The sequence below is a fragment of the Lepidochelys olivacea genome (assembly GCF_965140295.1).
Source record: "Lepidochelys olivacea isolate rLepOli2 genome assembly, chromosome: 13".
Taxonomy (NCBI): Eukaryota; Metazoa; Chordata; order Testudines; family Cheloniidae; genus Lepidochelys; species Lepidochelys olivacea.
This window is the reverse complement of record NC_140423.1, coordinates 31,508,191-31,530,048: the sequence shown is the minus strand read 5'-3', so window position 1 is coordinate 31,530,048 and position 21,858 is coordinate 31,508,191. Positions and strand designations below refer to the sequence as shown.

General features: G+C 42.8%; 1 protein-coding gene across 5 annotated transcripts in view; it reads right to left on the bottom strand.

Moving 5' to 3' along the window:
- Positions 1-2,070: 2,070 nt before the first annotated feature.
- CPNE1 (copine 1) overlaps positions 2,071-21,858 on the bottom strand; it is a 79,620-nt gene continuing 59,832 nt past the window's right edge. For 4 of the 5 annotated variants that reach the window (XM_084646327.1, XM_084646329.1, XM_084646330.1 and 1 more), the window contains 13 exons: positions 19,458-19,532; positions 19,119-19,190; positions 17,646-17,729; positions 16,346-16,435; positions 12,065-12,163; positions 11,312-11,398; positions 11,174-11,233; positions 10,548-10,681; positions 8,127-8,181; positions 7,993-8,044; positions 6,493-6,626; positions 5,521-5,757; positions 2,071-3,368 (listed from right to left, as the gene is read on the bottom strand). In XM_084646327.1, the coding sequence (XP_084502453.1) occupies positions 3,252-3,368; positions 5,521-5,757; positions 6,493-6,626; positions 7,993-8,044; positions 8,127-8,181; positions 10,548-10,681; positions 11,174-11,233; positions 11,312-11,398; positions 12,065-12,163; positions 16,346-16,435; positions 17,646-17,729; positions 19,119-19,190; positions 19,458-19,532 (1,296 nt within the window). In that variant the 3' untranslated portion in view covers positions 2,071-3,251. Of the gene's footprint in view, positions 3,369-5,520; positions 5,758-6,492; positions 6,627-7,992; positions 8,045-8,126; positions 8,182-10,547; positions 10,682-11,173; positions 11,234-11,311; positions 11,399-12,064; positions 12,164-12,229; positions 12,326-16,345; positions 16,436-17,645; positions 17,730-19,118; positions 19,191-19,457; positions 19,533-21,858 lie in introns of all 5 variants that reach the window. The other variant, XM_084646331.1, reaches the window with a different exon arrangement.

Here is a 21,858-nt window from a genome sequence, read left to right as displayed (position 1 = left end):
GGAAGGTTGGACATATGACCAGGGAAGAGTATAAAAATATTGCTCGGGCATGTAGGAATGTTATCAGGAGGGCCAAATCGCACCTGGAGCTGCAGCTAGCCAGAGATGTCAAGAGTAACAAGAAGGGTTTCTTCAGGTATGTTGGCAACAAGAAGAAAGCCAAGGAATGTGTGGGCCCCTTACTGAATGAGGGAGGCAACCTAGTGACAGAGGATGTGGAAAAAGCTAATGTACTCAATGCTTTTTTTGCCTCTGTTTTCACTAACAAGGTCAGCTCCCAGACTGCTGCGCTGGGCATCACAAAATGCGGAAGAGATGGCCAGCCCTCTGTGGAGATAGAGGCGGTTAGGGACTATTTAGAAAAGCTGGACGTGCACAAGTCCATGGGGCCGGACGAGTTGCATCCAAGAGTGCTGAAGGAATTGGCGGCTGTGATTGCAGAGCCACTGGCCATTATCTTTGAAAACTCGTGGCGAACCGGGGAAGTCCCGGATGACTGGAAAAAGGCTAATGTAGTGCCAATCTTTAAAAAAGGGAAGAAGGAAGATCCTGGGAACTACAGGCCAGTCAGCCTCACCTCAGTCCCTGGAAAAATCATGGAGCAGGTCCTCAAAGAATCAATCCTGAAGCACTTGCATGAGAGGAAAGTGATCAGGAACAGCCAGCATGGATTCACCAAGGGAAGGTCATGCCTGACTAATCTAATCGCCTTTTATGATGAGATTACTGGTTCTGTGGATGAAGGGAAAGCAGTGGATGTATTGTTTCTTGACTTTAGCAAAGCTTTTGACACAGTCTCCCATAGTATTCTTGTCAGCAAGTTAAGGAAGTATGGGCTGGATGAATGCACTATAAGGTGGGTAGAAAGCTGGCTAAATTGTCGGGCTCAATGGGTAGTGATCAATGGCTCCATGTCTAGTTGGCAGCCGGTATCAAGTGGAGTGCCCCAAGGGTCGGTCCTGGGGCCGGTTTTATTCAATATCTTCATAAATGATCTGGAGGATGGTGTGGATTGCACTCTCAGCAAATTTGCAGATGATACTAAACTGGGAGGAGTGGTAGATACGCTGGAGGGGAGGGATAGGATACAGAAGGACCTAGACCAATTGGAAGATTGGGCCAAAAGGAATCTGATGAGGTTCAATAAGGATAAGTGCAGGGTCCTGCACTTAGGACGGAAGAACCCAATGCACAGCTACAGACTAGGGACCGAATGGCTAGGCAGCAGTTCTGCAGAAAAGGACCTAGGGGTGACAGTGGACGAGAAGCTGGATATGAGTCAGCAGTGTGCCCTTGTTGCCAAGAAGGCCAATGGCATTTTGGGATGTATAAGTAGGGGCATAGCGAGCAGATCGAGGGACGTGATCGTTCCCCTCTATTCGACATTGGTGAGGCCTCATCTGGAGTACTGTGTCCAGTTTTGGGCCCCACACTTCAAGAAGGATGTGGATAAATTGGAGAGAGTCCAGCGAAGGGCAACAAAAATGATTAGGGGACTGGAACACATGAGTTATGAGGAGAGGCTGAGGGAGCTGGGCTTGTTTAGCCTGCAGAAGAGAAGAATGAGGGGGGATTTGATAGCTGCTTTCAACTACCTGAAAGGGGGTTCCAAAGAGGATGGCTCTAGACTGTTCTCAATGGTAGCAGATGACAGAACGAGGAGTAATGGTCTCAAGTTGCAGTGGGGGAGGTTTAGATTGGATATTAGGAAAAACTTTTTCACTAAGAGGGTGGTGAAACACTGGAATGCGTTACCTAGGGAGGTGGTAGAATCTCCTTCCTTAGAGGTTTTTAAGGTCAGGCTTGACAAAGCCCTGGCTGGGATGATTTAACTGGGAATTGGTCCTGCTTTGAGCAGGGGGTTGGACTAGATGACCTTCTGGGGTCCCTTCCAACCCTGATATTCTATGATTCTATGATTCTATGCCCAGGTAGGCTTACTTGGGTGTAGACCACATGAGCTAACTCTGCAGTGAAGGCCTAACACTTTCCCACTAAAGGTAATAACTGAAAAGGCACTGGCAGGAGAAACAGCATAGAAAGGAACAGGAAATAAGAACCCACACACAGTTATAAACAAAAGCAGATTCTTTATTTGGAAAACTGGAAGTGGTGAGCATTTGCGGAGCACCAACAAGGCAAAGATATTTTATTGCCTTTTTGAAATAAACTCTCATCTCTGTTATCTCCAAACATACCTATGGGATTATCCCCATCTTGTAACGGCAGAGAAAGCAGAAACATTACTCCCTGGAAATTCAGCCTCCTTCCCTTCTGTGACAGGCACACAGGACTGTCAGAGTTACAGTGCCATCTACTAGGAGACAAGTGAACTGGGAAATCCCACCCTCTTGGGCACAACTGTTCTCTACACTCACCTGCTCTCTCTGCTTGTAGTTGTGGAAGCTCTCACTGGAGGGAAAGAGGGACTGACTGAGGCCTATATATAGAATCAAAGAACTGGAAGGGACCTCGAGAGGTCACCTAGTCCAGTCCCCACAACACAAGCTTTGAGTGAAGGCACCATAGAAGCAATTGTTGTAAATAGATAACCTTATAAAATTACTTTTGCAAAATCTGGTAACTTAAGTTTAAAAAATATATTTGCTTTATGAAGAAAATGTAATAGAAAATCGCATGGCACTCTACAAAGGCACAACAAAAATTACCTGGGCCATCTAGGCAGCTGGGGGACTTTGATGCAAATCAATATACGAGGGTTTCTATCAAGTTGATAGAAGAGAAGAGAAACCCTCTGTCCAGCAATACATGATCAAAGACATACATTGGCAAACATGACAGCAATTAACTCATTCCAATAAACTCAGCGTGGAAAAAATGTTACTTGGTTGTCAGTTTTCTGCAGTTTCATGCACCATGTGGGCTTTGAAATCTAGTGATAAATCATGATTGTAGTAAGCTCTGAAGTAACTGATTCATACATATAAATTTTCAGAATTTGGGAGGCCAGGTTTGCTACTGAAAATTACATTATTAACTCCAATTCTTCCACATAAGAACTGCCAGTAGCTACATTTTTTCTGTGTAGCATCTCTGTAAAGAGTGTTTCATTTCTAACATTCAGCAGAAACTAAAGATACATAGTGTGTAAATTAGGGAACCAAGAGTGATACATTTCAGAGGTGCTGCATAGTACATGATGTGTCACAGAATTTGTATACAAAACTGATACATAAGCAGAGATGCTCTTCCTGTTTCTTTGGAGACATGCACAGCAGGTACCCTCTCCTCTACTCTTGCTTTGCTCCAGGTAGCTTCACAGGAGCCCAGCCCTGCATCTTGTAATAGGACACCAGCTGCTTAGGAACTTCAGCCAGGACTGTCTGGGAAAGAGCCTCTCGAGGAGCCTGCAGGAGACACCAGTGTGAGCAAACCAATGCTACCGCACATAATAGAGGGCCAAGTTATCCATCAATTCCCCTCAGACAAGGAAAGACCCAAAACAATGTCTCTACCGCTTCAGCTTGCTACTAATCAACAGAAAAGAAACCATGAAACCTGAAGCAACATCAGGAAGGGCTTCCCTGTGTTCTGATTGGAAGAACACCAGGAACTCTGATTGGTCAGGGCAGGGCATCCTATTTAAATCTAAAGGGAGGTACAGGAAATTGTCCGCACAACTGGGCTTTACCTGGCTGCTACACTGGACGCTGCAGACTTATCTGACTCCTGACCCCTGCTTCCTTGCTGTGTTCCTGATCCTTGCCCCCTGGTCTCCCACTCCAGCTCCAACCCTTGGCTTGACTCCAAACTCCAACTCCTGCTCCAACCATTAGACCCAGCCTCCCACATCCCACCCCTGACATTAAGGCCTCTTCTATACAAGGAAGTTTTTCAGTATAACCCAAGTTGTAAATTAACTGAATACCATTGTACCAGTAGAGTCCCCCCGACCCCAGTGTGGCCACTCTTATTCTGTAGAAGAGTGCCCTTTTCAGTTTAGCATAAACCTTTTCCCAGGCAACGGACGCTAACGTGAAAAGAGCCAGTCTAGGTTTTAAAACTAAATTATATGGAGAACCTCATATTCCCTACTGTGCAGCCAAAGAAAGAATAGCTTATTGCAGTCAACAGCAATTCTATGAATCTGACAAAATTTGGACCCCATTTCTAGATAATTTTAGACAAAAAATATTGAGATGCTATAAGAATGCCAGACCTCCATTCCACCTAACCCCTCCACTTCCTCCCCCTGGTGCCTCCTTCCCTCCTTTGCAATATTCATGTATGTTTATTTTTATTACTGTCAACCCTCACCCCAACGTGTTATGCCTACGTGGTATTGTCTGGTTTTGCACCTTTGACAAGTTGTAAAGCTGCAAAATTCTATTGCAGATCCTATAAAACAGGAGGTATTTGGACCCACACAAGCTGTAAGTTGCTTACCTTTTTGTACTTTTAATTGCCTGTTTCTTTTTGAAAATCAATGAGAAATCAATCACAAAAAGCAGCAACCACTCTTATACCACAACAGGAGAGTCCAAACAGGGTGTCACACCAATAGAACTAAATGGATACAACTGGTAAAATCCCTGTGGGGCAAGGCCCAAGAGAAGCCAGCCTTCCCAGTACCTGACGTGCTAATCCAGAGGTGGAGGGTGCTCAAAGAACAACGGGCCAAGCTACATCAAACGGGGTTCTTCCCAAGAGCGGCTCTGGTTTATTATTATTTGTATTCTCGTAGTGCCAAGGAGCTCCAGTCATGGACCAGGCCCTGCTGTGCTAGACTTGGAACTACTCCTTGGAGGTGGCCATCAGCCCCAGCCCCAGGAGATCTTCACACAGTGCTTTGGGATAGCTCAGCTTGTCATTGTTTCTATGCCGTTTGAAAAACACTTTGCTATCCATGTTAAAATTAAAACGCCATTTAGAATTCCATTCTGGGCCAACTCCATGTAGTACAAGTTTAATTTCAACTCAAAAATTGGGGAAAAGGTGAGGCTGGACGACAGCCTACAGGCAAAGCAATGTGCTCCCATGAAGAGTTCAGAGTGCAATCCACTGGGAAGCAGGCAGGCAGGGATGAGGTGGTAGCATGCTCTGCCCTGCTGGATGCCTCACTCCTGTGCCATCGAAGTTATGGAGGCAAAGAGGTCAGGCCTAGTGAGGTGACAGCAACTTAACTCTCATTCCAGGGGAGATATTGAGCTCAGTCTTCTGATCTCCTGGAGGCTGAGAACACAGCAGAGGCAACATGCTACGCCCCTGGTTGATCGGAAGTACCTCCATTTACTCTTGCTCCTCAACCCAACAAGCTGGGATTGCTCAACTTCTGACGGGCAGGAAACATCTCACAGTTCTCTGAGGAACAGTCTCCAGGGCAATTTTGGGCCACACTTCCCCGCAGACAGCTCACTGGCTTCAAACACTAACTACATGGTTAACAGAGTCTCTACAAAACCACTCCTCTCTCAGATCAAACCCGTGACAATTGTGTACAATGAGATCAGGATTAACAGGCAGTTTCTTTTCCTCATGTTAAAACAAAAGATAACTTACACTGAGGAACTGTCTGAAAGGCACGAACTGTACAATGTCTCGTGCAGCTGGCTCCCCTGTCAAGGACTTTAATACGCCGTTGTCCCCATCCAGGAATTCCATGGCTTTGAAATCAGCATTGCCAACTCCAACGATAATAACAGACATCGGCAGTTTAGAGGCATTAACAATAGCTTGCCTGGTTTGATCCAGATCAGTGATCTCACCGTCTGTGATGATCAGTAGTACATAGTATTGCTGCAAAACATTCAATCAGGCAATCAGCGAGTTTAACATCAAACCCCAGCAAAAGGCAGTGCCTTAGTCATTGCTCCTTCTAGGAAGGGAAACCAGATGGGCTTGTGGATAAGGCACAGGACTGAGTGAAATTCTATTACCCATTTTGTCACACAATATACACGTGACCCCGGGCTAGTCACTTCTCCCTCTGCAACTCAGATTTTCATAATCTGGACCTAGTTTTAAAGGGGAGGGGGGGAGTGAGAGTTATGTTCAATTATGTTTGTAAAGAATTTTAAGATCCTTGGATGGAAAGCACTAGGGAACAACAAAGTACCACTGAAGCAAGCACATTGGCTGCAAAACCTGCTGTTTGATACTGTTTTCCTTGCTGATGGTATTGTTACCCTCACAAGGCCTGGGATAGAGACCAGTGGAGTGGGAGGGTCTGGGCTCCCCTCCCACCCTCTAACAACTAGTTGTCACCTCCGTCAAGCATCAACCATCGCACCCCACCCTATTCAGCAGTAAGCACAGAGCCAGTGTTTCACCAAGATATTACAAGGTGGAGTAAAGGTCACCTGGACTCCACAGGATGAGTAAAATACCACAGAGATCTGAGCAAGTTGGGGGAACCATATTAGAGGAGTCCAAGCAGGGAAGGAGAAATCTCTTTGCGATTCCATTCGATCGCATACAGGGAAAGTGGAAAGGTCAGGAATGCATGTCTGTACCCGATAAACATGGACTTACAGCAGCCGTTCCTTGCTGTACTGACTGAGCTGCAAACCTTGCCACATGGTTTATAATAGGAGAGAAATTTGTTGGCCCATAGAGTCGGACCTGAGGCAGTGCCTGGCGATAAGCATCCACAATTCCTTGGATTCCTATACAACAAGAAGGTCTGAATTACCAGAAAAGCCTTAACATTTTACCTATCTTGCTAATTGTTTTATGAGCATTATCCTTCTTGCATTTTACAACAACTGGTCACATTTAAGGTGCATACAGAAAATCATACTGGACCGATTTCAAAGCAGCAGCCAGTACTATGCATGGCAAAGAGGCTGTGGGTGCCCAAGGTGGTAGTTAGCATGGTCAGTGGGAACCTGCAGAGAAGTGGCAGGGTATACGGCAGACTCCTTCCATCTTGTACTTGCCAGATTTTCCAAGAAATGACACTGGTTCGTGCTACTAACATAATACAGCTGATGTGAGCATTTCCTCTACAAAAGGAGGGTTTGCAGTTGATGGACTGGTGTGCGCTTAGGCTGGTGACTACCAATTTGTGCAAACACATGTATTTCTGCTATCTCCCCCCTACCTCCATTTTCCTGCTTATGCATCTACTGCATATTGTCTAAATCCCAAATTGTGAAGTCTCTGGGGCAAAGACTGTGTGTTCTTTGCTTGTATAGTGCCTAGTTCAGTGGAACCATCTCTCCATTTAGGGTCCTTAGCCATTACTGGACTAGATATACTATTGAAGGCCTTGTCTACGCATGACACTTGCACTGGTTTAACTAAAATCAAGTTGTAAAAATTGATTTAGTGAAACTGTTACAAACTCTTGTGTGGACACTTAAACTGGTTTATTGATTTTGCTTCATTTTGCAATTTATGCTACACTCACACAGCCTGTCACACTGGTTTTAATTGCATAACTGCAGGACCAAGGCTTTCTACAAAGCTGGCTTAAAGGGACAACCTTGAGGTAGCAAGGAAAGAGATCCTAGCAATGCAGTGGGCAACCAGATTCACTCTGGGAACAAATACATGGATTCACACAGGGAAACTCATAGATTTGCAATTTTCTGCTGGCCTCAGACAAGATAGAAAAACTGAAGTTTCTTAGATTTAATGTGCATGTGCTAGGTACTGAATAAAGAGGGAATGAGACAGTCCTAGCTCCAAGGACTTTATAAACCAACTCAAATGAAAGAACAATTAAAAAGAGGATCGTAGACAAGCTACTGTTTAACAACACAGCTTTTGAGAACAAAAGAAATAAACTTCAATACCTTTAAAAGCCACATTTGCAAAAGGATGAATATTTAGTAAACATTTGGGTGAAGCAATGATACATTTCAAATACTCTGGATTCATATGTATCATCCACAAACTAAGACCTCTGCTGCCAGAAAGAGTGGATGGTTGTTCCACTTCCGATTTCTGTGGACATAAAAAACTGAACAATTTAAACCAGCAGTTCTCCTATTCAAGAAACATTAACAAAGACAAAGGTGTGCTTACCCCGACAATAGGGATTGTTGGGGTTAAAGTTCAAGGCAAATTCATGAGAGACCTGGAAGAGAGAACATTTACATCCATTTAGTGAAACATTGACATGCACACAAGAAGTGCTGGCAGAATTCTGAGAAACCTACCTGCCAGTTTGGAGGAACCTGAGCTCCAAACCCAAACGCAGGAAACAGCTTATCTCTGCAGGAGAGATGGAAACAATAAGAAGCCTGAAAAATTGGGATATCCACCCCCCCATTGCCTCCCCTTATCGCTGCTTCAATTGATGGAAGGTGAATGCTGCATAGGACCCAATCCTGCTCCCACTGAAATCAGCAGGGGGTGGTGCAGGTCCTGTGAAAGCATACTGCTGGGGTTCAGCACTGCAAAGCTTGCTTTGGGTCACTGAAAAGAGGAGCTCAAATCTCTGTTCAGGAGAACACCAAACCCCTCATTCAGCAGTTCCTGCTCACATTAGGCCTGCCTACACCTTAACAGCAGCGGCACTGCAGAACAAGACTGGTGTTCTGGGACAGAGCTAAGTGCGGAGAATATCCAGAGATATTCGTTCCTCACCTTCATGAGCACCAAGACGACCCCCAGTTTTGAAAGCCAGAGAGAGAGCTGCATCCCCATATCATTTCTGAAGCGCACAGTATAAAGGAATACAAGTATGCAGCAAAACCAGCCAGTGCAGGCAGATCAGCACAGGTGCATGGGATCATCTAGTCTGACAGCCACATAAGACAAGCCAGATTTATTGAATTGGCCTCGTTAGCACTACAAAAAGTAATTTTCCCTCTGTTGATATTCACTCCTTCTTGTCAACTGCTGGGAATGGGCCACATTCACCCTAACTGAATTGGCTTCTTTAGCACTGACCCCCCCACTTGATAAGGCAACTCCCATCTTTCCATGTGCTATATATTTATACCTGCTTACTGTATTTTCCACTCCGTGCATCTGTTGAAGTGGGTTATATCCCACGAAAACTTATGCCCAAATAAATTTGTTAGTCTCTAAGGTGCCACAAGGACTCCTTGTTGTTTTTGCTGATACAGATTAACACGGCTACACCTCTGAAACAAGCCAGAAAATGTCACTCAGCAATTCCTGCATCAAGCCCAACCACTTCTGGTTGAACTAGAGCACCTCTTTCATGAAGACATCCCAGCTTGGTTTACAGACTTCAAGAGATGGAGAATCCATCACATTCCTTGGTAATGGTTAATTACCCTCACTGCTAAACATTTGCACCTTATTTCTAGTTTCAATTTGTCTAGCTTTAATCTTGCAGAAATTGAAGTTCTCCACATAGATTGATCAGGTCATCTCTTAACCGTCTCCCTGATAAAGGACTCCTTTAGTCTCTCACTGTAAGGTGGGTTTTTCAGTCCTTACATCATTCTTGTGCCTCTTCTCTGAGCCCACCCTAATTTTCCAACATCCCTTTTGAAGGGTGGACAACAGAACTGGACACAATATCCACATCCTTGTGAATGTCTAGCCATCAGCTCAAGTTCAACATGGCTAAAATAGAGCTCTTGATCTTCCCCACCATGCCTTACCTGTGACCTCCTCTCTCAATAACTGTGGATACCACTGTCATCTTTATTGTCACTCAGGCCCATAACTGGGATGCCTTCTTCAACTCAAACCTCTCTCTAGGTCCTCACATCCATGCTGTCCACATCCTGCAACTGTTTTCTGCACAACATCACTGAGATACGGCCTCTCCTAACCATCCATGCAGCTAAAACTCTTCCCCAGGCTCTCCACAGCTTACAGCTCAATTAATGCCACATCCTTCTCTCTGGCCTGGACAAATGCAATCTTGTCCCACTGATATCCATTCAGAATGCTGCTGCAAAGACCATTGTCCTAGCCCGTTGTTCTGACTATGTCACCTCTCTGTTTGCATCCTTTCACTGCTACCCTCTTCTCTACTGTATCAAACACAAGCTAGCTGTCTGCACTTTCAAGGCCTTTCACAGCCTATCCCCACCTTACCTACCATCTCTAATTCAGTAATGAAAGGTCACACTTCTGTGGCAAGGGGTGCATTTCCTAGCCCATACTGTGGTGCAGAATTGTGGCACACATAATTAGATGATCTAGTAGCCCAGTGATATCACATACTCCGGAACCGTGGAAGAATAATTAGAGATCAAACTCAATCCTGGTCATCAGAGAATGGCCTTTGTCTGACCCTACTTAACCAGAGGGATGGTCACCACAAGGAAGGGGCTCTAGGGGTTCCAGAAAGATGGTTGAGAATTCCAGTCTCTCTCCCAGGACACACACTGTCCCACTGAAAAAAACTAATGATATTTCAGGTTAAGAGAGGACTAAAGCCAGACAGAGGCACTGAGCTGGCTAGCACGTTTCCCACTGAATTAAGACTTGAACAAGCACGGCATTCAGGCACGAAATGTGTCACCGGCAACAAAAGATTAACACTTGACAGCAGCATTTTACATTCACCAATAGCCCTTGACTACCAGCACTTAGAATTTCACATTTTTCAGAAGCCTGTGGATGAATCAGTTCAAGAACCTCTTACATACGTGTCGTAATCCTGGACCACATTCCCCACACTCCAGATGGCAGTCAGGTATTCGTTTATCCCATTTGGACTGATGTAGTGAAGAGAATCCGGTGACTTTGGATCTCCATTGGAGCCAGTGAAGTCTATACCCACCTGATTAAGAAGATAAGAACAGCAGGTCATTGAAGGGTCACCAACATTACAGGTAAGTGAGAGAAAGAAAACATTTCTATCCAGAAACTGAAGCTCACGGCTAGCCCAACACACGTGCACATGCAGACCGGCATCAAAATCTCCCCAGCAGCAATGACCAGTACTGCTCTGGGACCCATCCATTCCCTGGAAGTCCCTGTGACATACCCCCCGGGCACATGTAGGTATTGGCACCCTAATTTCTAGGGAATGGATAGACACCAGCTTGTTTACTGCTAGTCTAAAAATAAATGACCTGAGAGCAGTTTAAGAAGCTCCCTGCCCATTAGAGTTACTGTGAGATGCAGAGCAATGCTCATGACAATCAACCAAAGAAATTACTTTCTTTATCCTGATCATCTCACAGAAATACAGAGAGGAAACTGTCTATTATATAAAACCTCTGAATGATTGTTGTCATTCACAAAGACAAGAAGCAGGTGAGCAACTCACTGTGAAGTTAATCTGGCAGCCTCCCATGACATAATCCAGGAAAGAGTATTCAGTTTCAATCTAAAGGAACAAATACTCAGGGTTACACCTCCTCTCCTACAGGAGCAGGAAAGCTGGTAGTTTGGAAAATAAGCTTACCTTGCAGGATTTTATCCTAACAATTCCAGAGTTTTTGTAGCTCTTTTTCTTTTGTTTCTTCCCAGGGTGAATGCATTCAAATTCCACCTACAGGACACAATGCACATAAGAGTCAGATTACTGACATACCCACCTGAAGAAAGCAGAGTTCAGGAGTTTAAACCAGAGCAGTGCAAAGGATGTGATTCAACCCAGCCCGCCTCTCCAAAAAATAGTGAGATTAATGGGATTTTTAAACACACCCACAGTAAACAGACAGATTCTAACCACTCTGCCACATGCTCTGTTTCAACAACAATATTTTAAAAAAAGTCTATTGCTCTAGAAAACTGGCCTCCTGATGGTAGGGATAAGTCAGCTATACAGCGGTGACACTCTTGGTATGTCTCCTGGAGTCTGCTATGCTGGAGTGAACAAGAGGGGGAAGCTACTCTGCTTCTGCCTGATTCTCCAGAGACAAAGGAAAATGGAGATGATGGAAGCATGGCACAGGAACTAGACAAAGGGCACCAAAATACCTTCAGGAGGAGGAGATGCAACGGCACCCAGAGTTACAGACTGGGGTGCTTGGGGTGCAAAATGTATTTACTTTTCTGGGATGTGTGTTTATGACATTACAGCACAAATAAAATTACTTTTCAATATGGAGCAAAACTCTACACTAGCACGATCCAACAATCTGTTGCAAACCCTTTGCAGTGAGTTATGGCCCCCTCAGCTGAAAAAAATGGGGAAGAAAAAGAAAAAGCTCACCAGAGAGCTGCCTCCTGCTTTCTGCAGCTGAGACAGGTTAGTTTCAAAACTGCCTATCAAGTCATGTGACCCATCACTATCATAATCTGTACAATGTACCTGAAAGGAAAGAAATAGCAGGCAATGGACAAAGGTACTGTATCAGGGAGAATTACAGCTGCTCACCACATGATCTCTCGCTTCCAACAGCTTTGCAGTGATGCAAGTGAACTCCCCTATTAAATCAGAACTGGTGCTGTCATCCATATCACTAACTGAAACCTGACAGTAAAAGAGACACTCAAAGTGAATCCTGGTTAGAGACAGAGAAATACTGCTACTCAGCCATTTAGCTAACGGGCAATTAAATGCAACTCACATGCACAGCAGAAGTTTTGCTTCAGTCAGGATCTCTCCCCAGCTAAATTGATCTGCTTTGCTAGACTACTGAATATTGTTTACTTATATGTTGGTACAGAGGTATAAACATGATTTTATTCTGCAGAGGGTACTCAACTGGAATATGGAGAAAGAAGCAATAAGAATGCTGTATCCAACATCATCCAAAGTCTTTCATATTTGCATACATAAAAAATAATAATATGGACTGCACTGGAGATTGGCAGCTCCAGAGAGCAGAAACCTAGCCTGTCTTCTTTTGTATTTTGCACAGTACCAAGCAGACTATCTATATTTGAATAGTTAATCACATTTAGATCAGCCTGGAGACCTGATTCCCCAATGCTAATGCCAATGCAAGTGACAATGGCATACAGAACATGCTAAGACCTAAATCAGTTATAGCACCACATGATGTTAGCCACTAGAAAGCGGTATGTATGAGGTTTTAATATGCACAAAACACACAACACATATTAAAAATCACAGAATGCAAGTACTCCAGTGGAAACAATCAAAAACCAATGCTTACGAACTGGTGCCTTTCCCCACCTTTTCAAAAACAAACTCCATATGCTCCACAGACTTCAAAACTCACTGACTTTTGGGGGTCTGGCTTTATCAAAGAAAAAATTACCACCATCACAGGACACAGCTCAGCACAAGCCATCTCCTCACAGTCAGCTTCTCCCAGTGTTCTACTCTCAGGACTGCTCAGTGACCACGCTTTATAAGGGTGTCAAACTCATTCTTTGGAGAGGCCCAAATTACATGTGTAATTATAGCCCACAGGGTTAAATTCAGATCTCACAAACTCCCCTTGATCCACTGCAGCTCTTCCTGCTGGTCACTGGGAAATTTGCACAAAAATCAAGGGTGAAATGTTCCTTTAGCTAATAAATAATAACCAAAAGTTCAATTAAGTATCTTATAGTCACATTTGACCTCACTCAGTGGAAGAGCATGCTCACTTTTAAGACCACTTATTTCTTCCTTTTACTTCTCTTCCTTCCCCCATCCTTCGTCTCTGTTTCCTCCTTTCCTCTGCATTCCCCACTCTGCAGCCATTTTCAGTTTTCACCATGAGTTTCTCTACCATCCCTTTCATCACCCCATCTGCTAAAACAATTTGAAATGAAATAAATAATGCTCACATTTAAAGCACTGAGGCTGCAGAATTACCAACCTGACGAGGTAACAGGACAGGGAGTTCTCACCTCAGAACCTTACATCCTCTCCATCTAAAGAGCTTCTACATCCTCCCTTATATCTGGGTGGGGAAACGAGCCCTGTGAGTCATCAGAATCCACATACTCTTTTCCCAGTAAACTCACACCTGCTAACAGAGATTGAAGCAATATTTTTTATGCTGATGGGAGAACTCTCCTATCAGCGCAGAGCATCTTTTGTACTGGTACAGCTGCGTCCTAGAGACATGGGTTACCATTGCTAGACTGTTACGATGCTCAGAAGGAAACAAACATCTCTGAAACACGCTCTTTTCAGCAATAATGGGCAGTCACAGGCGGTCAACCCTGACTGCATCAGTGGCCAGCTAGCAATATTGTAGGGAACAGGTCATAACCCAACTGTCAGCAAATACTTATTTCCTACATTTGTCCAATATTTTGTGGGACCCAAGAGGTCCTCAAGGTGAATAAAGGATGCTCTACCTCCTAAAAATGAAACCACCAATATTCACAGAAGGCGGTGGCTTCTGCTCTACTCATGTCCTCAGATTGATGGGTAGTTATCTTGTTCTTTAAAATCTCATTTTAGTTTACATGAAGAACTAATTCCAATGAAAGATTACTTTGGTGGAAAGGAATTGCATCAGTTTAAAAAACAAAAAAGACAATCAAGGACTTCAATTTTTGTCTAAGTTGAAAGAGTTACTTATCTAAAAAAAAAAAAAAAAAAATCAAGAAAACCCTGCCGAGGCCACTCACTGCATATCAGTGCAGCAGGGTAGTAGTGCAGTGTGCAAAAGAATTACTGAAATATTAGTTAGTGTCAGCACTAATTTGAGGAAATCAAACCACACCTGTTTATCTTGAACTTTGGTTAATACTCTTGACCCAAAATATCCTCACACAAAAGACCTGCAAAGCTGGTGTCCAAAAACCAAATCAAACAAATAAGACTTTGGTGTCCATGTTAAATCATTTGAACAGTTATACTAATGTATCAGGAGCGCGGAGCGGAGGCTTGATTCAGTGTTTGCTATGCAGCACGTAGTCATAATAATGGCTATGAGCAATTTCTACATGAAGCTTAGGAAGCCCCCAAAGTAGACTGAGGGTTCTGTGAAGCAAAAGCTGGACATGATGGCAATAAGTCAAAAAAAGGGGGCACACATCTTGCCCAATCACTCTCTCACCAGGATGTAATTAGATTAAAATCAGGGGCTTGAACACTTGAGATCGTTAAAGATCCTATGACATTTCCCCCCAGTGTCCTCACCAAATTCTGACTTGATGTTGTATTCTTCAGTGCTATTAAACCACGGTTGTCTTTCAACCCAAACTCACCTTTCCACCTGTAATCAGAGGATAATACATCCCTTCTTCACAGGCGTGTTGTGGAGTTTAATTAAATGTTTGTGAATGCTTTGAGGTCCTTGATTGAAAGGCACTATGTGGAAGTATATTATTAGCATACATTTGCCCTGAAGTGACGAATATGGATTCCTACTGTAAAGCACAGCTTTCAGAGCCTGGCACACAAAACCTTACATAATGAAATTCCTCACTCTATGCCATGCTTGCAAAGTACCGAGGATTTTAATTAGCATCAATTTGGCAAAGAGGGACAACAAGCATTACCAACATGGGCCTTGTCAGTGTCTCTCTCACTTCTCCAACGTCTTTGGGTCAAGAGGATTCCTCTTTTTTGGTCACAGTCAGGTTTTTCCCCAATTATGAAGTACATAACTTATCACTGAAATCTTTTACCCCATATTTAGCACTCCAAGTCATACTTCAAACCTTTTTTCCTATTTACCAATCTCAGTAATTCTTTGGATTTACCATGCTGCACACGCACACTGACTGACATGCAGGCCTTTTGCTAAACCTTTAAGACCTGATTCCCAACACAAGGCTTCTTCACAGGTACAACGAGACAGGAAAACCTAGAAAGAAATGTTTTTTGGGTTGACTGACCAGAGAAAACACTGGTTTAGAAAGAACAGCATGTGGTTTTGAATTCATTTACTGTGGAAGGGGTAAATTTTTAGACTCCACCTCTAATCAGAGACTTCAGTGAATTAAAAAGATTAGGTAACTACTTGGGGTGTTTTAAGATACAGCAAATTGCCTTATGAATGTGGAGTATTATGCTGAAGACCTACTCATGACCTTGAGTCAGACAGAGTCATTTATTGTATGTAAGAGCTCAAGGAGTTAGAATCTAGACCCAAAACCAGGCCCTTTTCAAGGAAAAGCCTCTGCTCAAGCTGGCAATAGGAAAAGGGTCCCTGCTAGTATGAAGACAAGACCAAAGATGGCACTTAGGTTTACATTGTACCATCGCCTTCCTCAGCACCATCAGTTTGGTTCAGCATTGAATGACCCTCTCAGCTATGTTCCAGACAATAACTGAAAGTCTGATAATTCTATCTATAGATCAGTCATTAGGGAAGAGTGTGGGAAACTTCACTTTTGCAGTTCTTGACCTATTTTAAATTTGACAGGTGCTATTGCATTCACATAGATTTTGCATTTAATAAAAATGATCTCTTATTTGCTAATATTTACATTTTTAAACAACTTCTCTAGATAAGCAAAGATTGAACAGCCTGATAATCACATAGCTAGTTAATGTCAACCCAGAGGTGGTGACTTACAGTTGCAAAGGAATGAGAGAGAGAATCTAATCACTTATGCTTTCCAAAGACCATACCTTGATTGGGTTATTGAAGTCCCCTCCACAGAACGTTTGCAAGGGAACACTAAACTTCCTCCAGCATGGATTTAAATTGTTCTTAATCACCTGCAAGACAACAGATATAATAAATAATCTTGAATGGGGGATGCCACATGCAAATTGTTAGGAGTTTTAACATTGTCAAAATCAAGAGTTCTACACCATGCTGAGTATCTGGAGGCAATTCTTGAACTGGAGGTATGGTGTTTCAGACTACGTCTATTCTACAGAGCCTATACAAGCAGCGCTATGTCCGTACAGTCCCCTACAGTAGACACAGCTTACAATGACATAAGGAGTTTTTGTGCTGGTATAGGAATACCACCTCCCTGAACAACATTAGTTATGTGGACAGAAGCACTCTTCTGTCGACATAGCTGCATCTATCTTGAGGGGTTTGCCAGCATAGCTACATGAGTCAGAGATGTGGGGGGGGTTTCACACCCCTGACTGACACAGCTTTGTTGATATCAATTTTAAGTGTAGATCAAGCCTCAAGCTGCGAACTTCTCAGATTTTGCATGCCAAGGACACGTCTATACAACAAGCACTACAGAGGCACAGCTGCAGCCACACCACTGTAGTGCAGACGCTTACTACAGCAACAAAAGGGGTTTTTCCATCACTGCAGTAAATCTATCTCCTCGAAAGGCAGTAGCTACAGTGGGGGTTAGGTCAATGTAACTACACTGCACGGGTCATGAGATTTTTCGCAGCCCTGAGCAATGTAGCTAGGGCGGCCTAAATTTTAAGTGCAGACTAAATATATTCTAGGTTGGGCCTGATTAATTCCAGGAGGAGAAATCCGGTAAAACACAGGTGCTGCAAAAAGCAAGAGCTCACAGCTCAGGAGGTGCCACTCTTTCCTCTAAGGCAGGACTGAACTAACACTCCAACAGCATTAAGGGACACTGCATCTTTTTTCAGATCAAACATTAAAAAAGGTCCTAACATATGGCCATTAAGGAGTCTCTACTCTTTTCAAAGTGCCATAGGTCCTAACCCTACTATGCTGTGCAAAATCCCAGTGTGGATAACTACATTCTGTCTACACTTATAAGTTTGTTTGGAAAATACTTTGGAATCCTTTGAAATGAAAGAAACTTAACGAAGCGCAAGTTAGCATTTGTGGTGCCAGAGTTCAGTAGACACTAAAACTAGTTTCTGTAAAAACACAGCAATATCCTGTTCCCCACAGCACAATATGTTCGCCCTTTTCAGGCAATGAGAGCCGAACCTAATGCCAGAACAGTGTGTGTCAGTGTGCAAACCCTACCTCTGATCTATAGACCAGCTGCCATTTTCCACCATCACTCTGCTTGTAAAATTCCAAAAACGGATCTGATTTGCCCAAAAAATCCTGTAAAAACAAAAAATAGGAGTAATCAACCCCCCATGCTTTGTCCAAATAAATACCAAACACTTAGTGGTGGAGGTTTGGGGTAGGAGTACATCACGTTTGGGGAGGGGAATGACGGGAAGCTGGCATCCCCAGTGGGACAGAAAGCCCAGAGAAGTTTGTGAGGCAGTGCACATATTACAGTGGCGCAGGTGCATCACTAAGCTATGGCTGCAGCGTGATAGCTGTTTAAAAGGTCGACCTTCCGAAGTCCTTTAAAATCGACATGCTTTGGCAGATTTGTTGAAATTTGGTGTGCCTCATGGGAGTGTGGGGTAGCATTAGTTATACATATATGCGGTCACTTGATCAAGGGGTTTCCAGGTTACAAACACACCCCCCCCCCAAAAAAAAACCAAACAACAAAAAACAGGTTTCCTTCTGATGCCTTGTACTGTTAAACTGAGAAACTAATGACTAGATGAAACAGAGGCCTTTTGTCGGTGAACTCACGCTGCCATTAAATATTTATCATAGCCCTCCCCTACGACAAAAGGAGTTCTGCATGGAGGGGCTGGAGGATGCTGCAATGTGAGAGTTGTTGGTGGCAGCTGTATTCTGGAGGGAATGTAAGCCATGTCTGGGGGGGAATTAGACATGTAAATGCCTGGGGGGATATTACGGGACAGAGGAGTGGGGAAATGAGGGGAGAGGGATTTTGGACTGCAGTGAGGAGGGAGGGGGATAAATAAGGATGGATGATAGATGAGGCAAGAGAGGTTGGGGACTCAGATGTGGGAGGCATGGTCCCGCAAGCTCTGCCAGCACACCCCCACCTCATGTACTCCACAGCTCTGTCAGTGCACCCAATCCTGCACCTGAAACCGCCCCACATCCTGCAGCTCAACCTCGTCAGCCCCAACCCTAGTGCACTCCTAGTGCACCCCAATCCCCATGTATTCCACAGCTCTGCCAGTGCACCTAACCCCCAGTGCAGATAAGGATTCAAAACTCATCTCTGAACCTTTGGAAGTTCTCCAGTTGTTATCCAATACATTTAATGTTTAGCCTAACTCAACTTTCAATTCTACCTCAAGGATGTTTTTTCATGTAAACTGCCCATTATCAAAGACACATCTCAATGAAATCACCTTGAATGAAAGGCAAGACCAATCCCAAAAGTGTGGTTTGGTAATTTTGTATGTGACATCACATTCAAAACGTAAACAGCATGTTTCTTGTTTAAGCATTTACTAAATGTGAGTACTTCCTCTTCCACACTGTTCTCCCGATTAAAAAAAAAAATTAGTGAACACAAACACACATTCAGAGCGAGTAGAACTGAACTCCACCTTACTGCAAGTCCTGATTATAGCTATAAAAACGTGTAACTGTGTAAGAATCAATTACCTTTTTGTCCAAGTTCTGTGCTTCAATCTCTAGACTGACAACTCTTGTGTCTTTTATCTCTTCTGCTGAAATCTGTGTTACAAGAATTTAAAGACAAATTAATTTCCAGTGAAGCTTAGCAGACACTCAGGCACATGAAAGGGCCTTTGCTTCTGGTTGTAAATATGTTTTCTTGCACACACACACACACGTCAAGTAACACAATTTAACACTGCCAAAAAGCAGACAAACTTTGAAATTAATTTACCCAAAGCTAATTTATTTAACCAAAGAAATTTAACTCTACATAAAGTGACAAGCTCATTCATTCTTTTAGGGCTATACATAAAGCACAGTTACCGTAATGGTGCCTTTTCCTGCTGGCTTTCCTTTCTTCAACTCCAAAGGCCGAGTGAGTGTTTTACTGGAAACAATCTAAAGCCAAATGAAGACATACATAATTATGGAGTTAGACCCAGAAAACATGGTAACTCTTCAAGAGTAAATTTCCCAAAATCACCTAAGTGACAAAGTCCTTAAGTTCCACTTTCAAAAGTAACCTATACCCCTAGGAGCCTAAGCATCACTGAAAGTCAACGGGACTTATGCTCCTAAATCACTAAGGCATTTTTGCAAATTTTACTTATCCTAAAGCTATACATTCTGAGGCTACAGTATTCCAGCTCTGACATCCATTGATACCCCCTGAAATCTAATATTTATATTCCTTTCACCTCTAATTATTGCCTCCCAATGACACCTTGAGACACTGATATTTTACTACAAGGATCCAAGAAATTCTAGAAATAGAAAGAGGCCATTCAACAAGCCAGGTACTGTTTTAATATATTTGAACCCCACCTTCCTACCCCTAGGCTGAACATCCAACCCTCTACTCCAGAAATGGTGTAGAGGGGGTCTCCAATACTCATTCAATCTCTGCTGCAATCACCTTCCCTTTTCACACAAAGGCAACTAAACACAGAGAAGTAGCCCTGCTAGAGTTCCCCAATTACCCCATACTCATTTGTTAGATTATATTCCATGATGTTTGATGCTTTCTCCATTTTGAACAATAAGCCATCTCTATTTTCTGAACTTAGAAATTTTAAGAATTTTTGTTCTAGATATTTGTTTTCCAGGACATATTCTTGTGCAATCATCAGAAATGTATGATTTAATCAGGATGGAAAACATTGTTTCTCCCATTGATTTAAAAGGGGCCTACAAAGGATATCTAAAATTTAGGGCTGTTGATTAATTGCAGTTAACTCACGCAATTAACTCAAAAATTAATCACAGTTTTAATCACACAGTTAAACAATAGAATACCAATTGAAATTTATTACATATTTTTGCATGTTTTTCTACATTTTCAAATATATTGATTTCTATTACAACACAGAATACAAAGTGTACAGTACTCACTTTATATTATTTTTATTACAAATATTTGTACTGTAAAAATGATAAACAAAAGAAATAGTATTTTTCAATTTACCTCATACAAGTACTGTAGTGCAATCTTTTTATCGTGAAAGTGTAAATTACAAATGTAGAGGATTTTTTTGTTACATAACTGCACTCAAAAACAAAACCATGCAAAACTTTAGCGCCTACAAGTCCACTCAGTCTTACTTCTTGTTCAACCAATCGCTAAGACAAACAAGTTATGGGAGATACTGCTGCCGGCTTCTTATTTACAATGTCACCTGAAAGTGAGAACAGGCATTCGCGTGGCACTTTTGGAGCCGGCGTTGCAAGGTATTTACGTGCCAGATATGCTAAACATTCGTATGCCTCTTCATGCTTCGGCCACCATTCCAGAGGACATGCTTCCATGCTGATGGGGTTTACGAAAAAAATGTGTTACTTAGAATTTGTGACTGAATGCCTTGGGAGAGAATTGTATGTCCCCCTACTCTGTTTTACCAGCATTCTGCCATATATTTTATGTTATAGCAGTCTCGGATGATGATCCAGCATATGTTCGTTTTAAGAACACTTTCACAGCAGATTTGACAAAACGCAAAGGTACCAATGTGAGATTTCTAAAAATAGCTACAGCACTCGACTCAAAGTTTAAGCATCTGAAGCACTGTCCAAAATCTGAGCGGGACAGGGTGTGGAGCATGCTTTCAGAAGTCTTAAAAGAGCAACACTCCATTGCGGAAACTACAGAACCTAAACCACCAAAAAAGAAAATCAACCCACTGATGTGGTATCTGACTCAGACGTTGAAAATGAACATGCGCCAGTCCGCTCTGCTTTGGATCATTACAAACGTGTCATCAGCATGGACACGTCCCCTGGAATGGTGGCTGAAGCATGAAGTGACATATGAATCTTTAGCGGATCTGGCACGTAAATATCCTGTAATGCCAGCTACAACAGTGCCATGCAAATGCCTGTTCTCATTTTCAGGTGACATTGTAAACAAGAAATGGGCAGCGTTATCTCCTGCAAATTGTAACCAAACTTGTTTGTCTGAGTGATTGGCTGAAGTAGGACTGAGCGGACATGTAGGCTCTAAAGTTTTACATTGTTTTATTTTTTAATGCAGTTATTTTTTGTATATAATTCTACACCTGCAAGTTCAACTTTCATGATAAATAGACTGCACTACAGTACTTGTATTAGGTGAATTGAAAAATACTATTTCTTTTGTTTTTTTACAGTGCAAATACTTGTAATCAAAAATAAGAGCCCTGTACACTGTATTCTGTGTTGTAACTGAAATCAACATATTCGAAAATGTAGA